This window comes from Patella vulgata, chromosome 1, assembly GCF_932274485.2.
Source record: "Patella vulgata chromosome 1, xgPatVulg1.2, whole genome shotgun sequence".
NCBI classification, from domain to species: Eukaryota; Metazoa; Mollusca; class Gastropoda; family Patellidae; genus Patella; species Patella vulgata.
In genome coordinates, this window is record NC_065879.2 from 29,949,512 (window position 1) to 29,970,062 (window position 20,551).

General features: G+C 33.2%; 1 protein-coding gene across 1 annotated transcript; it reads left to right on the forward strand.

Annotated features, from left to right (window-relative positions):
- Positions 1-1,191: 1,191 nt before the first annotated feature.
- LOC126808826 (WD repeat-containing protein 47) lies at positions 1,192-17,161 on the forward strand. The gene is made up of 9 exons (XM_050533824.2): positions 1,192-1,543; positions 2,809-2,889; positions 5,046-5,185; positions 8,026-8,180; positions 8,600-8,769; positions 10,708-10,878; positions 12,741-12,863; positions 13,218-13,436; positions 13,677-17,161. The coding sequence occupies exons 3-9, from the start codon at positions 5,105-5,107 to the stop codon at positions 13,820-13,822; spliced, it is 1,065 nt and encodes a 354-aa protein (XP_050389781.2). The 5' UTR covers positions 1,192-1,543; positions 2,809-2,889; positions 5,046-5,104; the 3' UTR covers positions 13,823-17,161.
- Positions 17,162-20,551: the final 3,390 nt, after the last annotated feature.

The window sequence follows — 20,551 nt, forward strand, 5'->3', positions numbered from 1 at the left end:
TATGTAGAATGAAAGTTAAATTACATGTACATGTATATATACCAATCTTTTGAATTTAAAGGTTGTAAGCACCACTCATAAAAAAAATCCATTAACTTTTTATCTTTAAAATATGTCTTTTAAAAAGTGTTTATCATCCATTTGTATTTGATTCCAATCTTTGCCTTGTAGGATCAACTTGAAGAACAAGAGCGACAAAGGGAACAATGTCAAAGGGAGTTGATGGAGATTGAATTAAGACAAAAGACTATTTTAAATGACAACCGATTCATTGATGAGTCGCCTCAACCTAATCAGTTTACATCTATAAACCAAAGCACTTGTAAGTATTTTTTTGTGATGGATAATGACATAGTCTTAAACGGTAAACCGAATGATATGATTATTCTTAATGTGAAGTTTTAAAGGCACATTTATATGTATTTACTTTTACATGTACTCTTCTAGCTTTGAGTCACAAAATCATTCATGGATATATTTAATAAAAACACACTTTATCATTGCATGATTGTCCTTTTTTCATATTTCAATGTATAGCCTATATTTCTTTTAATATTTATTTTAAATGTCTCCAGTGGTTGTTATTCTTTCTATTTGGTAGTGGTGTATTATTATTTTCCGCTGAACATTATGTATTACATGTATACACATAAGTGTTGTGAAAAATACTAGAATTTAAAAATTTACGTACAGATAGTGGTACATGTATACATGGATTTGAATGGTAATAATTTTCAGAACCAGTAATTTTCTACATTGAATTGATACTGTAATTTTAGAGATAATCCTTTTTGTAGTAAAAATGAAGTTCTGTGGTCATGGAGATGTTTTCAAAATACATCATGTTCAGATAAGACTTATGTATGTATTTCTTTTTATATTACCGGTATCTGCTTTTGTGTTTTCTGTTGCTGATTTTGTTTTCACTGATGCCCTATAGGTGAAGAACCTAGTTCTCCAAATTTAATTCCTGTCAACACACAACTGACATTTCAGTCATCACCCATCGATTCTCAAAATTCACAGCATAGCAGTCACCACAACAACAGTAATCTACCATCACCACTTGAACCCAATTTACCCAAACCAGTAGACATTGACACAACCATCGAATCAGAACAAAACCATAACCTCAGTCTAGATATTAACCAGCTCGACTTCGAATCAGGTATGCCAAAATGCATTGCTCGTAAAAAATCCACTTGTTTTGAAATTGAATTTGAAGAGGCCAAAACCTCTGCTCCCAAAAAATTTGATAGCCATAGGTCACCAGGGTTAGCTAGAAGAAGATCAGGAAGTACAAGTAGTAAAGCTGGTGAAGCCTCATCTTGTGGAGTGCCCAGATTGAGAAGAAGTAACAGTGTTCCAGATGCCAAATTTGATCTTGTACCAGAAGGTGAAAAAACCTCAACTCCAGTGTCAAATTATGGAACTCTTCCCAAAAGAAATCTGAAGTCTGCTTCTGGTGCTTGTAAGGCAAAAATATACAACAGAAGTTTGAGTGTACCCGACTCCTCCAAGCCTAAAACCTCGTTTGCATCAGGTACATTAATCTATGCATTGAGAGTGCTAAGTCGTGTGTTTTTTGCATCCATTGCTGAATATGACCTACTAACATTTTGTATATTGGTACATAGACATGATAATGATGCTTTATGTTTTAATAAGTACATGTATAGTTATATTTATTGCAAGTTATAAAGTCGCTGATCGTACAATATTTAATCAATCAATACTAAAATGTACTTATATTGATTATTTAATATTTAATTAAGAAAACAATATCAAAATATCAGTGGTAGATAATCTTCCGGTTTTAGATCAGAGGATTCAACACTTGTAGGTGACGCTGGCTTGTTTATATCTTCAGTTCTTCATATCTTTGTTAATACTGAACCATTTTTGGACTGATATTCCTTTTGGAGATTCAACTTTCACAATATTCTAGATGATTCAAAATCTCTCCAATAACGATCTGCGGCTTTGAATAATATATCTATAAAAGAAAGATTTTTATTACCGTATGTATTTATACATGGTGCAGTTTGATAATTTAACTAATGATATAGTATTGATATTATGTAAATTTTAAATGTTTGTTACACATAATATAGATAATACTTACACATATTATAGTTGTTATTTTAAGCATGCTTTTGCATAAATGTAATAGTCAAATAAATACAATGAATAATTATTAATAAAAGCTTGAAACTCGTATGGAATGCCATAAATTTTGAGGCATGTAAAACTCAAACTGTCTGTATAGTGCAGAATGAAGATTTTGAAATAAACCAATTTGCACAGGATATTTCTTATTCGGTGCTTTATTTAGACTACCATTCTTATTTAGCATGACATTGAAAGATATAACTTAGAACTATACATAACACATACATCGATATATGTAGGCAATGAACAGTTTATGGAAATTATAAATCTTGTTTTTATTATATTAAATTATCCCAAAAGAACAAAAATGTGACAGCCTTTATAGATTGTTAGGACAACTTAGCTGTTGTGTGCATATATTTTGTTGGCTGGCAACCTATCTTTATTTTAAATATTTTTTGTTGGTGCAATTTCTAAGGCAGCCTTCAAACTTTTTTTGCCAAACAATTTATAGGTACACTTACCTGTGCTTGTATTTGGAAAAGTATCCAGGCCATCAAAGTAAACAATAACTTGGCTGGAAGTACAAATGTATTGGTGTTTTGTTTATTAGATATCATTTTAGCTTTATGCATGTACATGTTACATTGCCACTAGTAGTTTGTTTATTTTACACTAGTAGTTGGTATTTTTTAGCAAAAGGTAAACCGAGAACACCTACTGCTACCAGAAAACAGTTTACAAATACGACTGTTAAAAACAAGACAACAAGTAAAGGTATTATAACTAAATTCCCAACCTTGGCATAAGCTTGTTATTGATTGAAAGCTTATATGTACTACTAACTCTGCATCTGAGAAATTTTGAACAAAATAGTCTTTAACTACTGGTACAACACTACATGGCACTTAGTTTGAATTGTTAAAGTTATGGATTAATTAAACATGTAGTTTTGTATTGAGACATTGATTCCAGGACTCTCATTTCATTCATAATTACTAGTCTTGACTAATTGGTTGTGAAATTGATCTGTCAGTTCTTTCAGAAATTTACCTTTCAAACACTACTTGTATAAATAGTATAAATATGTGTTATTCATAAAAATACTTAAAATTTTGAAGTGAGAGCCCTGGTGGTGGATTCATTAATCTAACTGAAATTAAATTATTTATTTCCATTGAGTTTTCTTGTTCAATATGTCCACCCTACATTTGATGTCGATGATTGTCCTTGTGAATGATCTGTACTTGATGTATGTTTACATGAAAAGAGATGATATCAAATAATAACAGATTTTAATTAGACTGATGGATCCATGCTTATCAAAAGCAGAAAATTATTTATTATACTAATACATGATTGTGTCATTTGATTAGTTCCATATTCTACTAATGGTAGTTGTATATGACTTGAAAAAGATGAATTAATTGTGAATTATTTAAGTATGATCAATAGATATTGACTGTTGTTTTGCCAGCTTACTTGTATATTGACCAGATTGTTAAAAACAGATCACCATTCACCACCTTCAATGAACCAAAGTAAATGATATTAAATTTGAAAGCCAATGAAATGCACCATATATAGACATTGGTGTATGTACATATTATAGTTTTATTTCTTGTGTCATCCAATTTTGTAGCTATAAGGCTAATCTATTGATCTGGTAATAGTTATGTTCATTTCAAATGCCACAAGATCACATACATGTAGTCACCCATTGTTTATTCAGTATTCAAGGGCTTCAGAAATCTAAACTGAACTACAGACTAAATGGAATGTCAGTAGTTTTCAGTGAGAGTTATCAAACCATGAATGATTTCATAAAGATAGATGACTTTTAATGCATATTCATGTACACATATAAAAATGATGGTGGTGAATTTAGGATGATCAATATTTTTAATAATTGACCATAGATCATCCTTAATTGGATAATATTGGTCAATTACATTATAAATCCCAATTATGCTATCTCTAACTGAAGGACTATATTTTCTGATGCAAGTATTATGTGGAGCACATAGACTCTATTTACATGAACCATTAATAGAACTTTCTGACTATACATATACCTGCCAGCTAACAGCAGTGCAAAATGTAGATTTTAGCAGACATGTTATCAACCAGGTGTATAATAAAAAAACATCCAACTGTAATTTCGTATTTTACTCATCTAGTTTGTTTTTAAAACATCTGTTGTACCCTGTTAATATTACTTTAATGTTAGTCTGACTCTTAATGTAAACGTTCTGAGTGAAATATGATCACCTAGTTATAAGTAGAGAATTTTTAGCCAGCTTGCAAAAGTTGAATGAATGCTTTTGCACTTATGTATTCTGTTACAGTCAAATAAGTTTTGTTTGTTGTAAAATATGCATGATGTATTTTATCTTTTCTGTTCTTTTTTGTTCTTTTTTTGTACCCCCCTCTGTTGTAATGTTTATATATATATAAGAAATGGAGATCATGTAACTCCATGAAAATGAATTAAAATTTAATATATATTGTATTGTCTTTGGTTTGTATCTCCCTTATTTTTTGTGTTTGGTCTGAGCTTCTTCAAATTAAACAATAGCTATTGTCTGTCATTTATGTGATTTTCTTGGGTTTTTTTTAAATATCCATATGTAATAGATTGCATGCATATCTTATTTTATATATATAACATTCTGTTTAGTAGTTTTGGGGTTTTTTTGGGTTTTTTTTTTATATGATTCTTGAGCAATAAAGGATATACATGTATATATATGGTATGACAATACTTCTGGGTGTGGCACCTAAACCTTTTCACACTTAGTTTCAATTTTTTCCTTCAGATTTTGTGGATTATTTTCATTGGTATATTTGAGTGGAAGGGGGTGGGGGGGAGTGAGAAACAATATTTACTGAAAACTTGAATATTTTAATTTTATGCTTTGAAATATTTGTAGATTTGAAACAAGATGGAACAATTGATACTACACCAAGTAAAAATGGCTCTAGTTTACACATGTCTCACCTTACACCAGCCACACCCCCATCTTATAGACAACAGCCTCATGATACAATCAGAGCTAATGTCATTTCTAAGGTAGGTATTTTAATTCAACTAAGAAAATATATTTTTTTAATATACGCATGCCGTCACCCCCATCCGTAAGTTCGTCTACAATTTCTTGTGAACACTCTACAGACTACATTTATCATCTGATTGTTTTGAAATTGATACATGTTTAAATTAGTGAGATGAAGAAACCTATTGAATTTCAGCAATTTCCATTTATTATACGTGTATGTTTGTGTGTCTGTGAGTCACCTACAGGGCACAATTCTTAATGGATTGTCTTAAAACTTTGTACAGTTATTCCTTGTACCCTAAGGATGATCCCTATTGTTTGTGGTGAATGTTCGACCCCCAGGGGCAGAGCAATGCCCATTTTTTGTATTTGTTTGTTTGTCATCTACAGGACGCATTTCTTAACGGATCATCTTGAATCTTTGCATACTTATACCCCAAAGATCACCCCTGTTGTTTTTGGTGCATGTCCAACCCCCAGGCGCATAGCCACGCCAATTGTGTGTCTGTGTGTTGCAGGCCTCAATTCTTAATGAATTGTCTTGAAAACTTTTCATACTTATTTCTTATACCCCCTATTATTTTTGGTGAATGCCCGCCCCCCTGGGGGAGATCCACGCCCATTTTTTGCATGTGTCTTTGTGTCGCCTACAGGCCACAATTCTTAACAGATCTTTTTGAAACTTTGCATACATGTACCTGTTCCTTATACCCTAAGGATGATCACTATTGTGTTTGGTGAATGCCCGACACCCAGGTGCTGAGCCACCACTATTTTTTTTCCGACCCCCTCTGGTGGTGTCACACCCACTTTTTGTTAATATTTAGTCTGTAAATTTGGCAAAACAAACCCAATGCCTAGCCTTTATTGCCTCTTGTCATATTATAGTTATTGCAGCCATTTCATATTTCATGCTCTTCATTTTAAAAAGTACCATATCAATCAAAGCAGGAATAATAAACAAAGGGTAATCCACTTAATTTCTCGGCCATCCGAATAAAATCATATGAATAAATGTCTGAATAATAATTTGTATAGCATTTGAAGACAGAAAAAAAACGGCAATAGGCATATAGCTCTTGCATAATGCATTGTTAAGGTTGACCTTTAGTTCAAAATATATGGAATTTACTAAATGACTATTGATATACTGGATATAAATTATGTTTTATCATATCTTCAAGTATTATATGTGTCAAGTAGCAAGATTTGCTCTTTGACTTCCTTTATTTGAATAACCTTAAAATAGGAAGAGTTCACCAATGATTAATATTGACACTACATGTTTAACATGGTTAATAAGAAAATAGTGGAAGTCAGCATTTAAACATAATAATCCCTGACACTTGTATTTGTACATGTAGATCTGTCTATGGTGACGCATTAGTGAGTTTGAGAATTTTTGTTAAAACAACCAAGCAGTAATTTAGATTAAGGATACATTTAGATTTGAGTCTAATGGGTGCAATATGAATCTGTGTTTTTACTATATTATATCTGTTATGAATATTATCATGTACCGCATGTAGAGAGGTTTTTTGTTACATTAGTTGTATAGGATGTGGTGTCATTATAGAAAGTCTCTTCATGCTGAACGGTAACAAAACCAATTTGGAAAGCAAAAGGAAGTGTCTGATTTCATGCACATGTGCAAGAAAAATTATCATCACGCTAAATTGTTTTTAAGTCAACAAATTTTTTTTTACTCTATCAGACACACGTCTGGTAGTTTTGTGTTTGGTCACATTTTAAACATTGTTTTATGTGGATAAATAGGAGACAGATTGGTACATTGGATTGAGTAATGTTGACAAAACTTTGATTTTATGCATTCTGAAATGTAAATTATTTTGACCAAACTTGTTGATCAGTGAACATACCAAAGTGAAAACCAAGGTTTCTGAAGTACATAAACATATGATTCACAAGGGCTTATTTTGCTTATTGAGTTGCAAGGCTTAAAAGAAGTTTTCTGTTTTCAATCATGTTCAAAGGGACTTTCAAAGTGAAGTGGTTTTTCAATTGAGGATTTAGCTAGCAGTACAAAGATGTGTTTACTCAACAAGAGAAATTAGTTTCATAAGTAGTTCAAAAGTCATAAATCAAGTTTAGCTAATGATAGGACATATTGGCCATTTTACAAGATAACCTCAAAATGGCTGCACGGTATAAACCAGTGATGAAACCAGGCAAGACAAAACAAAAAACATCCAAGGCACGACCTAAATCAGTACCTGCTGCAGTACCAGATATTTGTCCTGTTCATGGATTAAGGAATATTTATGAAGAAGAAGATATTCCAGAACAAGATATATCTAGTATATTTTCACCCACATCAGAAGTTGGTATCTCTGTCTAGTTTATATATATTGATTTCAGTTGACCAGTTGATTTCCATTGAAATGATATATGAGGTTTAGATGTTTGACAGAATTTATCTTAAAGGCCTGAGAACCCGATTTGTTAGGAGTACAAAACCCATTAGGCTAACGAGAACTGTGTATACAGTTGTTAGGATGGTATGAAAAAAACCAAAAAAAAAACCAAAACATGATCCTCACTCATAAAAGATTCAATGGTATGGAAGTTGGAATTTGGAACAGAATATACCTACCTTCTCATTCCAATTACCTACATCAATAAAACTACCGTTCTGTATTTCTGATGTGTGTGTAAGATGCAATTTGAGTTTGGTATTTCAAGGAAACATTGATATTGCAAATTTTTCCTACTAAATTGCTAATACCTGTGCTATGGTACAAGTATATATTCAAGCCATTTACTTGAGATTATAGTTCTAAAGCTGTTAATATTTATGCTTTCCTCGAAATTAAAATGTCTTTTCTTTTTTCAGGGATTAAATAGACAAAGATTTGTGGCTATCAATGTGCTTGAAGATGCTCAAGCTATTAGAACAGTGGCTTTTCACCCTACAGGGAATTATTATGCTATTGGATCCAACTCTAAAATGTTGCGAATCTGTGCTTTCCCCGATATATCAGAAGTTAGGTGAGTTGTGGAAATCTTCTGGGCCTTTATGATTTGGAATGCTGTGTCGAGTATGGCCTCAAAATTGTATTTTTGTTGGACAATTGCAGCCCTAACTTACTGCACAAAGTCAGCTAATAGTAATAAGCTTATATCAATTAAGATGTTTTAATAAAATCAAAATGTTCGGGAAAACAAATTGAAAGTTGTGACATATCCATGTTACTTCTAATTGCAATTATTGCAGTTCTGTAAGTTTTACTTCCTGTAAATATGTTTTTGTCTAAATTTGAATCTTAATAAAGAATTGTAATACTGTTATTGTCAAGCCTGGACATAAGGCACCTGTCACAGACTTTGTTAAATACAAATTATCACAATGTATATATTATTGTATAATATGTTATTTTTGAATATTGCCATTGATTTGTGTATTTTAGAGAAGATCAACCAACAGAAGAAGCTGATGTTGTGTTTAAACAAGCCAAACATCATAAAGGTTCTATATACTGTAGTGCATGGAACCCTACTGGAGATCTTATAGCTACTGGTTCTAATGATAAAGTCATTAAACTCACTAAATTTAATACTGGTTTAATGAGAGCTGAAGGTAAATTCTTTGTATTTCTATTTTGTATTTATCAAGCACCAACTGAATATGATATATACTATTCAAAAAAAGTAGGGGATATTTGATTTTGGGGGCATAATACTAAAATATGCAAATGACTACGAAAAAAGTCACTATAGAACCTAACAGAAGAAACATTTCCAGTTACATGTGACGCCCAAACGCACCAATAGCTACCGCATGGAATGCAGGTGATGCTTGGGATCATCATGGGGGTCCAACCCAAGATTTGCACGACTCTGACTTTGAATGTTACAGTCATTGTGGCATTGAATTCCAGGGTGGAAACATCAGTTTAATTGTTTTAGTGACCAGAAAACAAATTTTGATATGCGTCGGCTTACCCAAAATGAAAGGTTACGTGCCCTTGGCATGCTACAGATCGGCACAACACAGGCGGTTGTGGCGCGGACGATGAATGTTTCTCAGTCTGTCATAAGCAGGCTATGGTCCAGATACCGTGATACACAATCTGTACAGGACAGACCACGCTCAGGTCGACCAAGGGCGACAACTCAAACCCAGGATCGATTTATCCGTACCTTGGCCTTGAGAAATCGTGTCATCACAGCAAATCAGATCAGCGCTCGTCTTCAAACAGACACTGGTGTGAGAGTGAGTGGCCAGACGATTCGGAATCGACTGCATAGGGGTTACCTTCGCGCCCGACGTCCTCGTGTGATCCCTTGTTTGAGAGATCATCACATTCAGGCAAGACGTCGTTGGTGTAGGGATCGTCAACACTGGGATAATCGACGCTGGAGCAATGTGATGTTTTCAGATGAGTCAAGGTTCACTGTTGATTTTTTGGACAGACGTAGGAGGGTGTGGCGTCGTCGAAACGAGCGCTTCCAAGACGTTAACGCCATCAGACATGATCGATTTGGGGGTGGTTCTGTTATGGTGTGGGGAGGCATCACTGTTGCTGGAAGAACGGCTTTACATGTTGTTGCAGGGCGTGTTACAGGCCAGTACTACCGGGACAACATCTTGGCAGTCCATGTTGTGCCGTTCGCACGACGTCATGGCCGCCGTTTCATCTTCCAGGATGACAACGCAAGATGTCACAGGGCCAGGATCGTTACCGGTTACCTCCAACAACAGAACATCACCACATTACCTTGGCCAGCACTGAGTCCCGACCTCTCCCCCATCGAGCATGTCTGGGACATGCTTGGACAGAGGTTACGTCAACGTCAACAACGTCCTGCCAATGTCCAAGAACTTGCTGCTGCGTTGCAACAGGAATGGGACAATCTGGACCAAAATGACCTTAGACGTCTCATTAGGAGTATGCCACGTCAGATCAATGCTTGTTTGGCAAACAGAGGAGGATTTACCCGTTACTGACTTGGTTGTGATGCTGTGGTAACTTTGCTGTTTGACCCCAGGTATCATTTTACCCTTATAATGGTCAGTCTGTGCCTTACTTAGTCTAACGATCATTTGGAATAAATCGATGAATGTGAACTTCATTTCATTTTGTCATTTGTTTCTTCGTCAGTTTCATTAGGTGACTTTAATAACACTTAAAAATCAAATATCCCCTACTTTTTTTGAATAGTATATCAATAAAAACATTATTACAAACTACACATAGTGATGTGTTGATCAATTACAAGCATCACATTGTGTTAACTGATCAATTACAAACATCATTGATTACAACTTCACATAGTGTTATGCTGATCATCAATTACCAATCAATTAGCAGATATCTAATCAGCTCTAGTTCGGTTGGGATGAAAATCTGAGTTCCTGTGTACACATTGGTGTGCACGTTAAAAAAACCTTGAAAGTTGGTATTCAAAATAGGAGTAGGAATTACTGCCTCTTGTCAACACAATATACTCTGCTATGTAACATTTATAAAATGCTAGTGATAATTTTATCATATTAATACATAAATTATTTCAGGAAAAGATATGGAGTTGGCTTTTCATGATGGTACAATAAGAGATCTTGTATTTATGCAGGATGCTACCAATAAAACATCTATATTAATCAGTGGTGGAGCTGGTGATTGTAAAAACTATGTTACAGATTGTGAAACTGGTACACCTATTAGAGCAATGGCTGGTCATACAGGTATATTGTTTATCCCAAAAGATTCATTCCTACAAAAGTATTTATATGGTAGTTTTTCCAATAAAACTAAGGCATATTTAGTATATATTATGGAATGTAGAGACACATGTTCTTACTAGAAAAATACTGGATTCCCTCAAAAACAACCATGGGGCAGCCACAGGATAAAAGTGATAGGATGTCACAAACTGGCATCTTGTCTCCTCGAGTGATGTAATGGCTTAATGGTTGAGGGACTTTAATGTCATGTAGGCTCTGCAATTAAACGTACAAAAAGAAGTTGGCAGAGGATAGTCTAAGAATTTACTTAGGCTTTGATATGTACATGTATCGTAAATGGACAGCGACTAACAACAAATACAATCTAAAAATGGATTATTCCTCAATCATGTCACGTGACAAACAAGGTGTCTTAAAAAATATTCCTGGGGAATGGGGTAGTTGTCTTCAAATTATAATGTTTTGAAAGGAATTGAAGCAAACTTTTGATAGATAAATTAGTCTGATATGTTTTTAGTCCAAATATATCATCAAATCAAACAGTTTGTACTGGGAAGGCGTCTTTAATATTAGACTTAGCAGGCCTCGAAATGTTTAAAAAAAGCTACCTGTCGCAAGCGACAGGTAGCTTTTCTTCATACCTGTCGCTTCAGTAAATAACCTGTCACTCTCAATTATCAAACTCAAAGACCAATCACATCACACATATCCATACATGTAGGTACACACACACGTGGTTAGGTCTTTGAGTTTGACGTACATTGCTCTATATAAATATCGTAATATGAAAACTTTTTATTTCTTCGACATCGGATTGCCTAAAAGTTCTTGAAAGTCGGCGAATCTGCTTTGGCTCAGCGACTCGAAGATTCATACAATTCTATCATCTGTATCCACATGAATTCCGCAAAGTATCATGGTACCACACTTCCGTACTAAATCGAATACTTCACAGTTGAGTTGTAGAATTCAGATTTTAAAATATCCATAATAAATTGAATATCAAAACACAAATCACACCTGTACCGCGTGCGAAGGACAGGTAACGCCACCTGGAATTCCCTTCTCACATATCCGGACTATATTTTTGCTACAAATTATATTTATATATCAAATATTTTTCCGACCTGATTTTTTGATTTTGTCAAATTGTCTTATAAATTATTCATCGCCTTTATTTATTGAAATTGTTTAAAACTTTTTAAATGATTAAATACACCAAGCAACGAGCCGTGTGCATTTCCATTCCAACCACTACTATATTTACTGTGGTGTTGTTACGGTAGAATTATTTCAGGTGACTTGGGGGTGCGATTTAATTTATTTAGATATTATAATACTCCATAATGCTATAAACTAGTGTCAAACAGATAAAAAAAAGCGTAGATGGTGTGAAATTCATTGATATAAAATTGTCTACTTCCAAACTGTGTGAGTAACTGTAGCCTACGACAGAGCGAAATGTAAACAGTGCAAATGGCGGCTTTTCGCGGTATTTCCGTGCTTAATTCTTGCATTTAGAAACAAATAATTAAATGTATGTGACGTGGACATGAGTATTGTGGTCAATTTACTGTACATCAAGTAAAATTTAGTCCACCTGTCGCAAGCGACAGGTAGTTCTATTTGCTACCTGTCAGACGAAAAAATCGCCTGTCGGCGACAAGTAGACAGGCGAACATTTCGAGCCATGCTTAGTATGATAAATAAATTTAAATACTGATCTTTTCATATGTTTTTAGCTCTCCTCAGTCTTTGTCTCAAATCTCTTTTCTTTTTCTGTATGATGTTTTTCCCCTGGAACAGCAGACATAGCTTTTCAGGTTGATGAATCTTTAATATTTGTACATATTTTATTACAGGACATATCTATTCTTTACATACATGGGGCGGTTGTATGTTTGTTAGTGGATCACAAGATAAAACAGCTAGATTTTGGGATTTAAGAGCGTCTACTGCTATTACAGTAGTTCCTAGCCCCTGTGGTAAGTTACAGTTTTATATCACAGAAAAATTGACTATTTTCAATCTAATACAAATTAATAATTGTTGGTTACAGAAAATGTCCATTTTATATCTTGTTGATTCTCTCTCTACAATGATGTATTTTATAGAAAATGTTCATTCTAACCAAATAAGAAAACTTGAACTGGTTAAAAATGAAAAGATGATCAAATGTATTATAAGGGGAGGTAACTCATGTATTATGTCGTTGATGTCATATTACCTCCCCTTAGACCACAAGTCTGCGATTATCCAATATTGCTAGCTGTAGTTTTCTTTCATGAATTTTTTGTTCAGTCTTTATAATTTAAATCTTAATTTTTTTTTTCTTGTAGGGAGTGCTTTTGCATCTGTTTGTGTAGACCCATCAGGACGATTATTGGCATCGGGACATGAAGATGGTGTGGTCATGTTGTATGATATTAGAGGAGGAAGGGTTATACAGAATTTTAAACCACATAGTGGAGAATGTCGATCTGCACGATTCTCTATGAATGCTTACTACTTATTATCAAGTTCTTATGATCAAAGGGTCGTTCTTACAGATTTACATGGTAAGCAAATGTCTATCAGGTGCTCTTAACAATAACAATTTGGTTGGTAAATTTCATCAGAATACAGGCTTCTTATAAATGAGTAATACCTTCATCAATGCACTGATACATTTAAAATATAAAATCAAATATATAATTTCTGCCTTAGATTTCATTTACTTTCGTAATTTAACTAATTCTACATTTGACTCAATATTTGGTATAAATGAATTCTATTTCTATAATATTTTTGTTTTGTAGGAGATTTATTACGACCGTTACCAAGTGTTGTTATTGGTGAACACAAGGATAAAGTCATCCAGTGTCGCTGGCATCCATCACAACTTGCGTTTATTACATGTAGTGCGGACAGAACAGTCAACTGTTGGGCCTTGCCTGTAGTCTAGACAAAGTTTCATATGTGCAGCATGCAAGATGTTTGTGCTAACAGAAATTAGAGATTTTCATTTCTACAGTAAATGTCAAAAACTGTGGCTTTGTCACAAGTTGATCTATAAATTATATGAATGATTTAGTTGATTGGAATGTCTGCCCTACATGTTTTAATTGGTATTCTGGAACCAGCACTAACTATCTAAATCCTATTACTGTAACAGATCAATAAATATTATGATATTAAATTTTGCTTTCGAGTTTCGGTTTGATTGACAATTAACAGAGGAAAATTGATGAGTTTCTTGGTCGGAAACATCTCTTCCATAGTAAACCGTGCATTAGATAACGACTTTGAATAAAATGAAAGTTCTGTATAAAGGATATCTTGATGAGTGTTGTTATTTGTTAACTTATTAAGTCTGATAATTGAAGTATTGTCTATAGATATGTGTATTACTATATAAAATATCTGAAGTTGAAATTATTTCATCTAAAATTATTACCTCAGATCTGTTCTTTATTCTCATCTTTATGTATTATTTTATCATTCTCTACATAATTATGGAATCGTGAAAACATTTGATACTGTTTTGATGACAATGTACCAAATTCCTTTCATTTATTTTCATCCTCAAGTCAAATATAGTTATATTTATTGTATGTCATGTTGTACCAAGAGTTGTTCGTAGTGTTGTGTTAGTGAAATTTAAATTATTTTAGCCTGTGTGTATGTCTGTATAATGGATGTTGTATAACGTATTCACCTCTTTTAGCTTCGTACCACTGATTGTATAGCAAAGAGAGATATTATAAAATACCTTTAATAATATGTGAACATAACAGGATTGTTATTATTATGTATGGGCCATATGCTTAACTCAGCCTTTACTTAAAATATTGTCCAGTTAAGGATCAGATTGAAAAAATATTTTAATATTTGAAAATAACACAATTTATAAAATAAAAATCTAAAACTTAACCTAATGTATGGGTTAAGCATCTGGCCCGATGTGTTTTATTAAAGTTACTGTCAGGCATATGATGTAGTTAGTGATTTTATGTGGACTTTGCTTTTGTGATATCAGTGTATTTGTATATATAGCTTTGGACAATATTCCAGTAATAAAAGGCAGTGGAAAGACAAAGTCATAGTTCATATCCTAAATTTGGATATATTTATAGCAAAGTTGAAGAGGAATCATTTTAGTTACCTAAGAATTTGTCAGTTTTATTGTCAAAGATTGTATTGAATATAAATAATAACCCACTATAATATAGCTGATTTTTTGTGAGATATAACTAGATATATACCTTGTTAATTTATGAGTATATAAGTTTACAGTATTTATAAACAATGTATTATGTACTTGCATAACCTCGTATATTGACGTAAAATAATGTAAAATTAAACATACAACAGCAACTACCAGTATTTAGGTATTAAAATTCAATTATCATTTGCATTTTTTTGCAATGATAAACATAATAAGTCATTCTCAGCTTTACAGTATTGTTAAATTGTATTTCTTTTTGTATGCTGGTGTTTTTAACAGGAATTATAAATACTTGGTTGATCAATGTGTAATGCAATGATTGACACAGTTTGGAATTTGTATTTCTAATGGATGAGATGACATAATATTTGGAAAGTTGCTTTATTTAATTTTAATTGCATGTATTTTTAAAACCAATTTGAAGTACTTTATAAAATATGTGTACCACTACCAGTAACAGCATGTTTGAAAATAAATAATGCTTAGTTTGAAATATGTTTGTTTCTGACAAAACAAAGTAACACAATTCAGAACTGTACATACATGTATAACTTTTAATATTAAAAAGTTGAAATGTTTTGTTTTTGAATAACCCTATTTGATATTCTGTATTGTACAATGTTAGCTTTGTAAATATATATCTGAACTTAAATGGAAAGTTTATTGGTGGAAAAAGTGCTAATATAAAGAATTATTGTGCCAAAGCAATATAAAGTACACTTTAATTACTCCCAAATTAGTTTATTAATTCAAAAGCACTATACTAATTTGTATTACTTCCAAAAGTTCCACACATTTAGATCTGATATTTTTCTTATCTTAATAAATTTTAACTTACTATAAATGATCTCTCTTTTATTTTCCATAGTATTTGTTTTACATCTTTGTCTCAAAAAGTCTCACTTTTAAATAAATTATCATTTACATCATCAATAAATTTATGTTTAATTTTATAATAAAATATTAATATAATGACTCCACTATGTCAACTGAATTATTCCAGTATATTCAGATATTTTTTGTCATAATCAACTTTATCTTGAGGTGCATCGAATAAAAAGAACATTTTCATATTCAGTAATAATAATTGCTAAGATCATGGTCCATGTACAGTCTGTATCAACTCATCACTTTACTATAATTATTTGAAAAATTGATATTAATTGGATTGACCTTTTTCCTATTTTTGCTCAGAAAGTACAGTAAAGACACTTCATTGGCCTTTTTGTTTCATATTATATAAAGTTGCTTATAATGTATATTTCATTTTTTAGCCATGGATTATTGTAGCAGTATTTATGCTGGTCTATTTCAAATGACTTTGACCTTCTGGATTTAAGAGTAGGTTGTAAAGCATTCTAAATGAAATTATTGATTATCAGAATGTGGCATTACTACACTAAATCTTTACTAAAATTGCCCTTTGGTGTGCTTCTGACTACACCTGCATCATATCACAAAATGGGTGTCACTGCAACAAGTTTAGGGGTAATATATTATACTATCCCCCATGTTATACTAAGTCTACTCTTCAATTAGTGAATGCTGGGCCTATGTATCTAACTGACTATATTCTATATCCTATTTTACTTTTAAGTAATTTATGTTTAATTGTGTATATTTAGCTTACACATTCTAACCTTATTTACACATTTATAACTTCTTTTTTTTTAATTATTCATTTTTTTTTTATTTTTAAAGAATATTAAAAAATAATATTGATATTAGATGATTCTTGTATAATTAAATTAATTTAGGAATTCTAGTTGTGACTTATTTTTTCCATTCCGTAGCTTCAAACTGGAACTTGTGTTCCAAGCTTAGTCTACATCTTATTATTATATTAGTTACGATACTTTGTGATATTTTTTACTATTGCTAGAATTATTTATTGTAAAAAAAAAAAGAATCTCAAATTCTGCTGATCAGATTTACAGGCTTATTCTTTTAATTTATATCAGCATGTACAATAGAATAGACAGTCAGGAATTATAATCTACTTCTGAATTAATGTTAATTCTAGTCATTTAAGATGTTAATTCTAAAGAGAAGTAATAAAAACTGTCTTCACCTTAATATAAAGTGTTGTCTCACATTTATTTAAAGATATACTACTTTTTCTATGATATAGATACACCGTGAAAGCCAGCGATGATGGATTGTTGCTCATGTTTTTCAGGCCCAACAAACATTAGTTGCATATATAAAATTTCACAGCCAACCATGTATTCTCAACAGAAAATCAACACATCACAGCCATTTGTAGATATGTACAACTGATTAATTCAATTTAAAGTTTATTTAACCCATCAGCCCAAAGTGCTCAGTGAAATCTTCAATGCACACATACTCTTTTAACCAATGGCTGATTATGGCCCCTTGAGTGTCATATTTATTTTTAATGCATACAATTCAATAATTTTACGCATGTATGTAGGCATCTTGATATATCACATCTATAAAAATTGTTGTACAGTTTCCAGTCATTGAGATAATTATCTCAGCTGAAAATTATTTAGAGGGTAATTTTTTTGTCTCCTGCATTTCTTGACTGATTTTTTTAAACGCCCACATTTCATGTGAATGTATTATGCCGTCGCCCCTGTGGACGTTCACAATTTGTATACACTCCACAGGTCACAATTTTTATCTGATTTTTCGAAACTTGAAATATAACTTCATGGATTATGGCCCCTGATTGTACAAAAAAATCTTTATATCCCAAAGATCTCGGTCCCTTTCGATATATGCACATTTCAGACCATAACTGTCTGGATTATGGCCCCTGATTGTACAAAAAAATCGCTTTTGTTTTTAGCTTGTTCTCTATCCATCTCTTGCAAAATGTGGGTGTATCTTGCCTGGCAACCAACCGCTGGTTAACAATACTTGAGATAAATCTTCATTATATCCATCTACAATATAAATTCCATGGTCAAAAGCTATCTACATATATATTTTTTATGAGACCTGATATTAATTCCATCTGTAAATGCGTGTCTGTGCACATTCCTTCCTCTGAAAGCTGTATGGGTGTCCACCAGGGCAATGATCATGGACCTTATAATATTATTATAAGAGCCATGGAATGATATACCCAGCAGTGCCAACATTACCAAAAACCAGCAGATAATATAATATACCTAAAATACATCCAATTATTATTTCAATAGCAATCAGTAATTCCGAGAATTACCCAGTTCTGACTGTTTTTTTGAAATTTTGACATGATTAGGCTATTTGTGAATTAAAACGGATTTATAACAGTCTTGAATACAAAATCATGTTTAATATTAAAGGAGCTAAATTGCTAACATTTGGGACCTATAAATTGACAAAGGTGGGTCGCAACGCATATAATACTGTAATATGAATGTATATGAACTGATTTACATTCAATGGTTTCCGTTTTTACTCCAATTTCAAATCAGTTATGTTCGGCGAAATAAGCCATCAGTCCCAATCGAGTGCAAATTTCTAGCGTCTGGTTATTCCAGTCTACATACGCCGTTTGATTTGGTGCAATGTGTCTAGCCTCGTCCCTCGAGTCTCTTGTTACAACTGGGGCTGAAGCGCATTATGGTACACGATTCGTGTACCAATGGTAAAATGTTTATTTTGTCTTACATATTGGATATCAAAAGTCCATCTTTTTCCGGTAAGATCACAACATCAATGTTGATTTAATTTGACAAATAAATCGTGTTTTCAATGTTGAAGATTTTGGATGATATTGAGTTAGAGACTTAGCTACTATAAGTATTATTAATCCTTTTCCCCTGACTGCCTGTATGGTCTAGCTCTGAACTGCAATAATCTTGGAATAGATTTACTATTTCTGAACATTTAAGCAATTTTTAATACTGCACTGCGAAATTATATTACAGTTCGGGGCCCTTTCAAGTAAGTGAATGAAACCATCGTCTATTTCGTTTCGTGTAATTTTTAAGCTAGAATATTGACAAGACCGGTGGCGCCGAATTCAAGAATGTTATTTCAGGTTGAAGTATTCGGTAACCAAAATAACTTCGATAAAAATAAAATATATTCACCATGACATTATAATAATGTTTATTAGATTTACATAATGGTGACAATACTACATAAAATCCACACGCATTGGTTATCCCGGTTTATGTGGAAAGTAAATATACCTATATTAGCTACGAGAACGTAACTAAAAATGTTGAGATGAGGGTTGAGAGATGAGGTTTGTTATCTAATATATAGCCTAATATAAGCTCAACTATCTAGGCCTATAGGCTAGCATGATCGTGGATTTAGGCGGGACCCCCCCCCCCCCTCTTAGAATCCGAAGGGGGGGGGCGAATTATAGATCCCCCCCCCCCCCCCAAGGACAGATTTTCAGGTTTATATTCACATGAATGCCCGTTCTGAAGGCAAACTAACCACTGAAGTGGGTCTTATCACTATACTGATCTTCACGATATCTACCGGAACTGAATCAGGACTTGGAGCAAGAATTGCCATTCTTCAAGTGCCAATTTGCGGCCAGATCTATTTCACTTGTGCACGAAACGTTCCTCAGTATGTCACCTGAGGTGAGGCAGATGTAGTTCCCTTCTGTTAAAGCTCATGTCCGTCTCACACTGCTGAACCCTGTTAGTTCCTGCTCAGCTGTGCAACCCTTCACTGCCTTCACCACTCTGCCCGTATCAAAACTTACATGTGCAACTCCATGTGCAACAAGATGGTGTGTGTGGTGCATAATGACCTCCTTCATGTTCAGGATCCAAAGCTAGCCAAGATATTTCATAGTTGCAGTCCTGATCGTAGAATGAACGTCTTAACTTCATGAACAAAATAATGTTTGTGCAGCTTTGATGTAGTTAAGTCAAGTTTCCATATTGTCATCATATCATCCCTAGTTACAAATTTCATCAAAATAACACTGGTACAGTAAACTGTCCGTAATTATTATTTGGTTTAGTAATGAAATGTTCCAGGTTATTTTTTTTGGTCCATCCTCCCCAAAAGTTATGACGAATCCATGCCCTTGTAGGCTAGCATAGACTAAAAAATAGTTCATTTACTGATCTACATGTAGGCTAGGCTAATAGTAAAATAAATAGTCTAATATTTTTTTATTATAATAATAATATTAATATTACCATTCAATGTTGAGATAAGGAAGGGTACTATAATTTCTATCTGGCCATTACAATAGTGCGTCACGCTGACATTAACTGAGCAAAAACTATAAATTTTTACCACAGGGGGGTTGGGTGGTCTAGTGCCAGTGGTTTAAAACATGCTTGTGAAATCACAAGTTCTGTCATTGAGTCAAGTGACATGGTTTCGATTCCCCACTTGTACGTGGCAACCTCATGGGTTTTCTTTGGGTCCTCCGTTTTTTTTCCTACTGTTAAAGACCCCCACGTGCAAGCGAAATATTGAAATAAAATTGAACCATGTGCTAGTCCCGAAATGACTGGGTTTGTGTCG

Bases quoted from the DNA above. Each gene is read 5' to 3' on its own strand.
- LOC126808826 (XM_050533824.2), top strand. From the start codon at position 5,105: ATGTCTCACCTTACACCAGCCACACCCCCATCTTATAGACAACAGCCT. The intron at 10,879-12,740 runs GTATATTGTTTA...ATTTTATTACAG, and splicing joins AGCAATGGCTGGTCATACAG to GACATATCTATTCTTTACAT. The intron at 13,437-13,676 runs GTAAGCAAATGT...TTTGTTTTGTAG, and splicing joins CGTTCTTACAGATTTACATG to GAGATTTATTACGACCGTTA.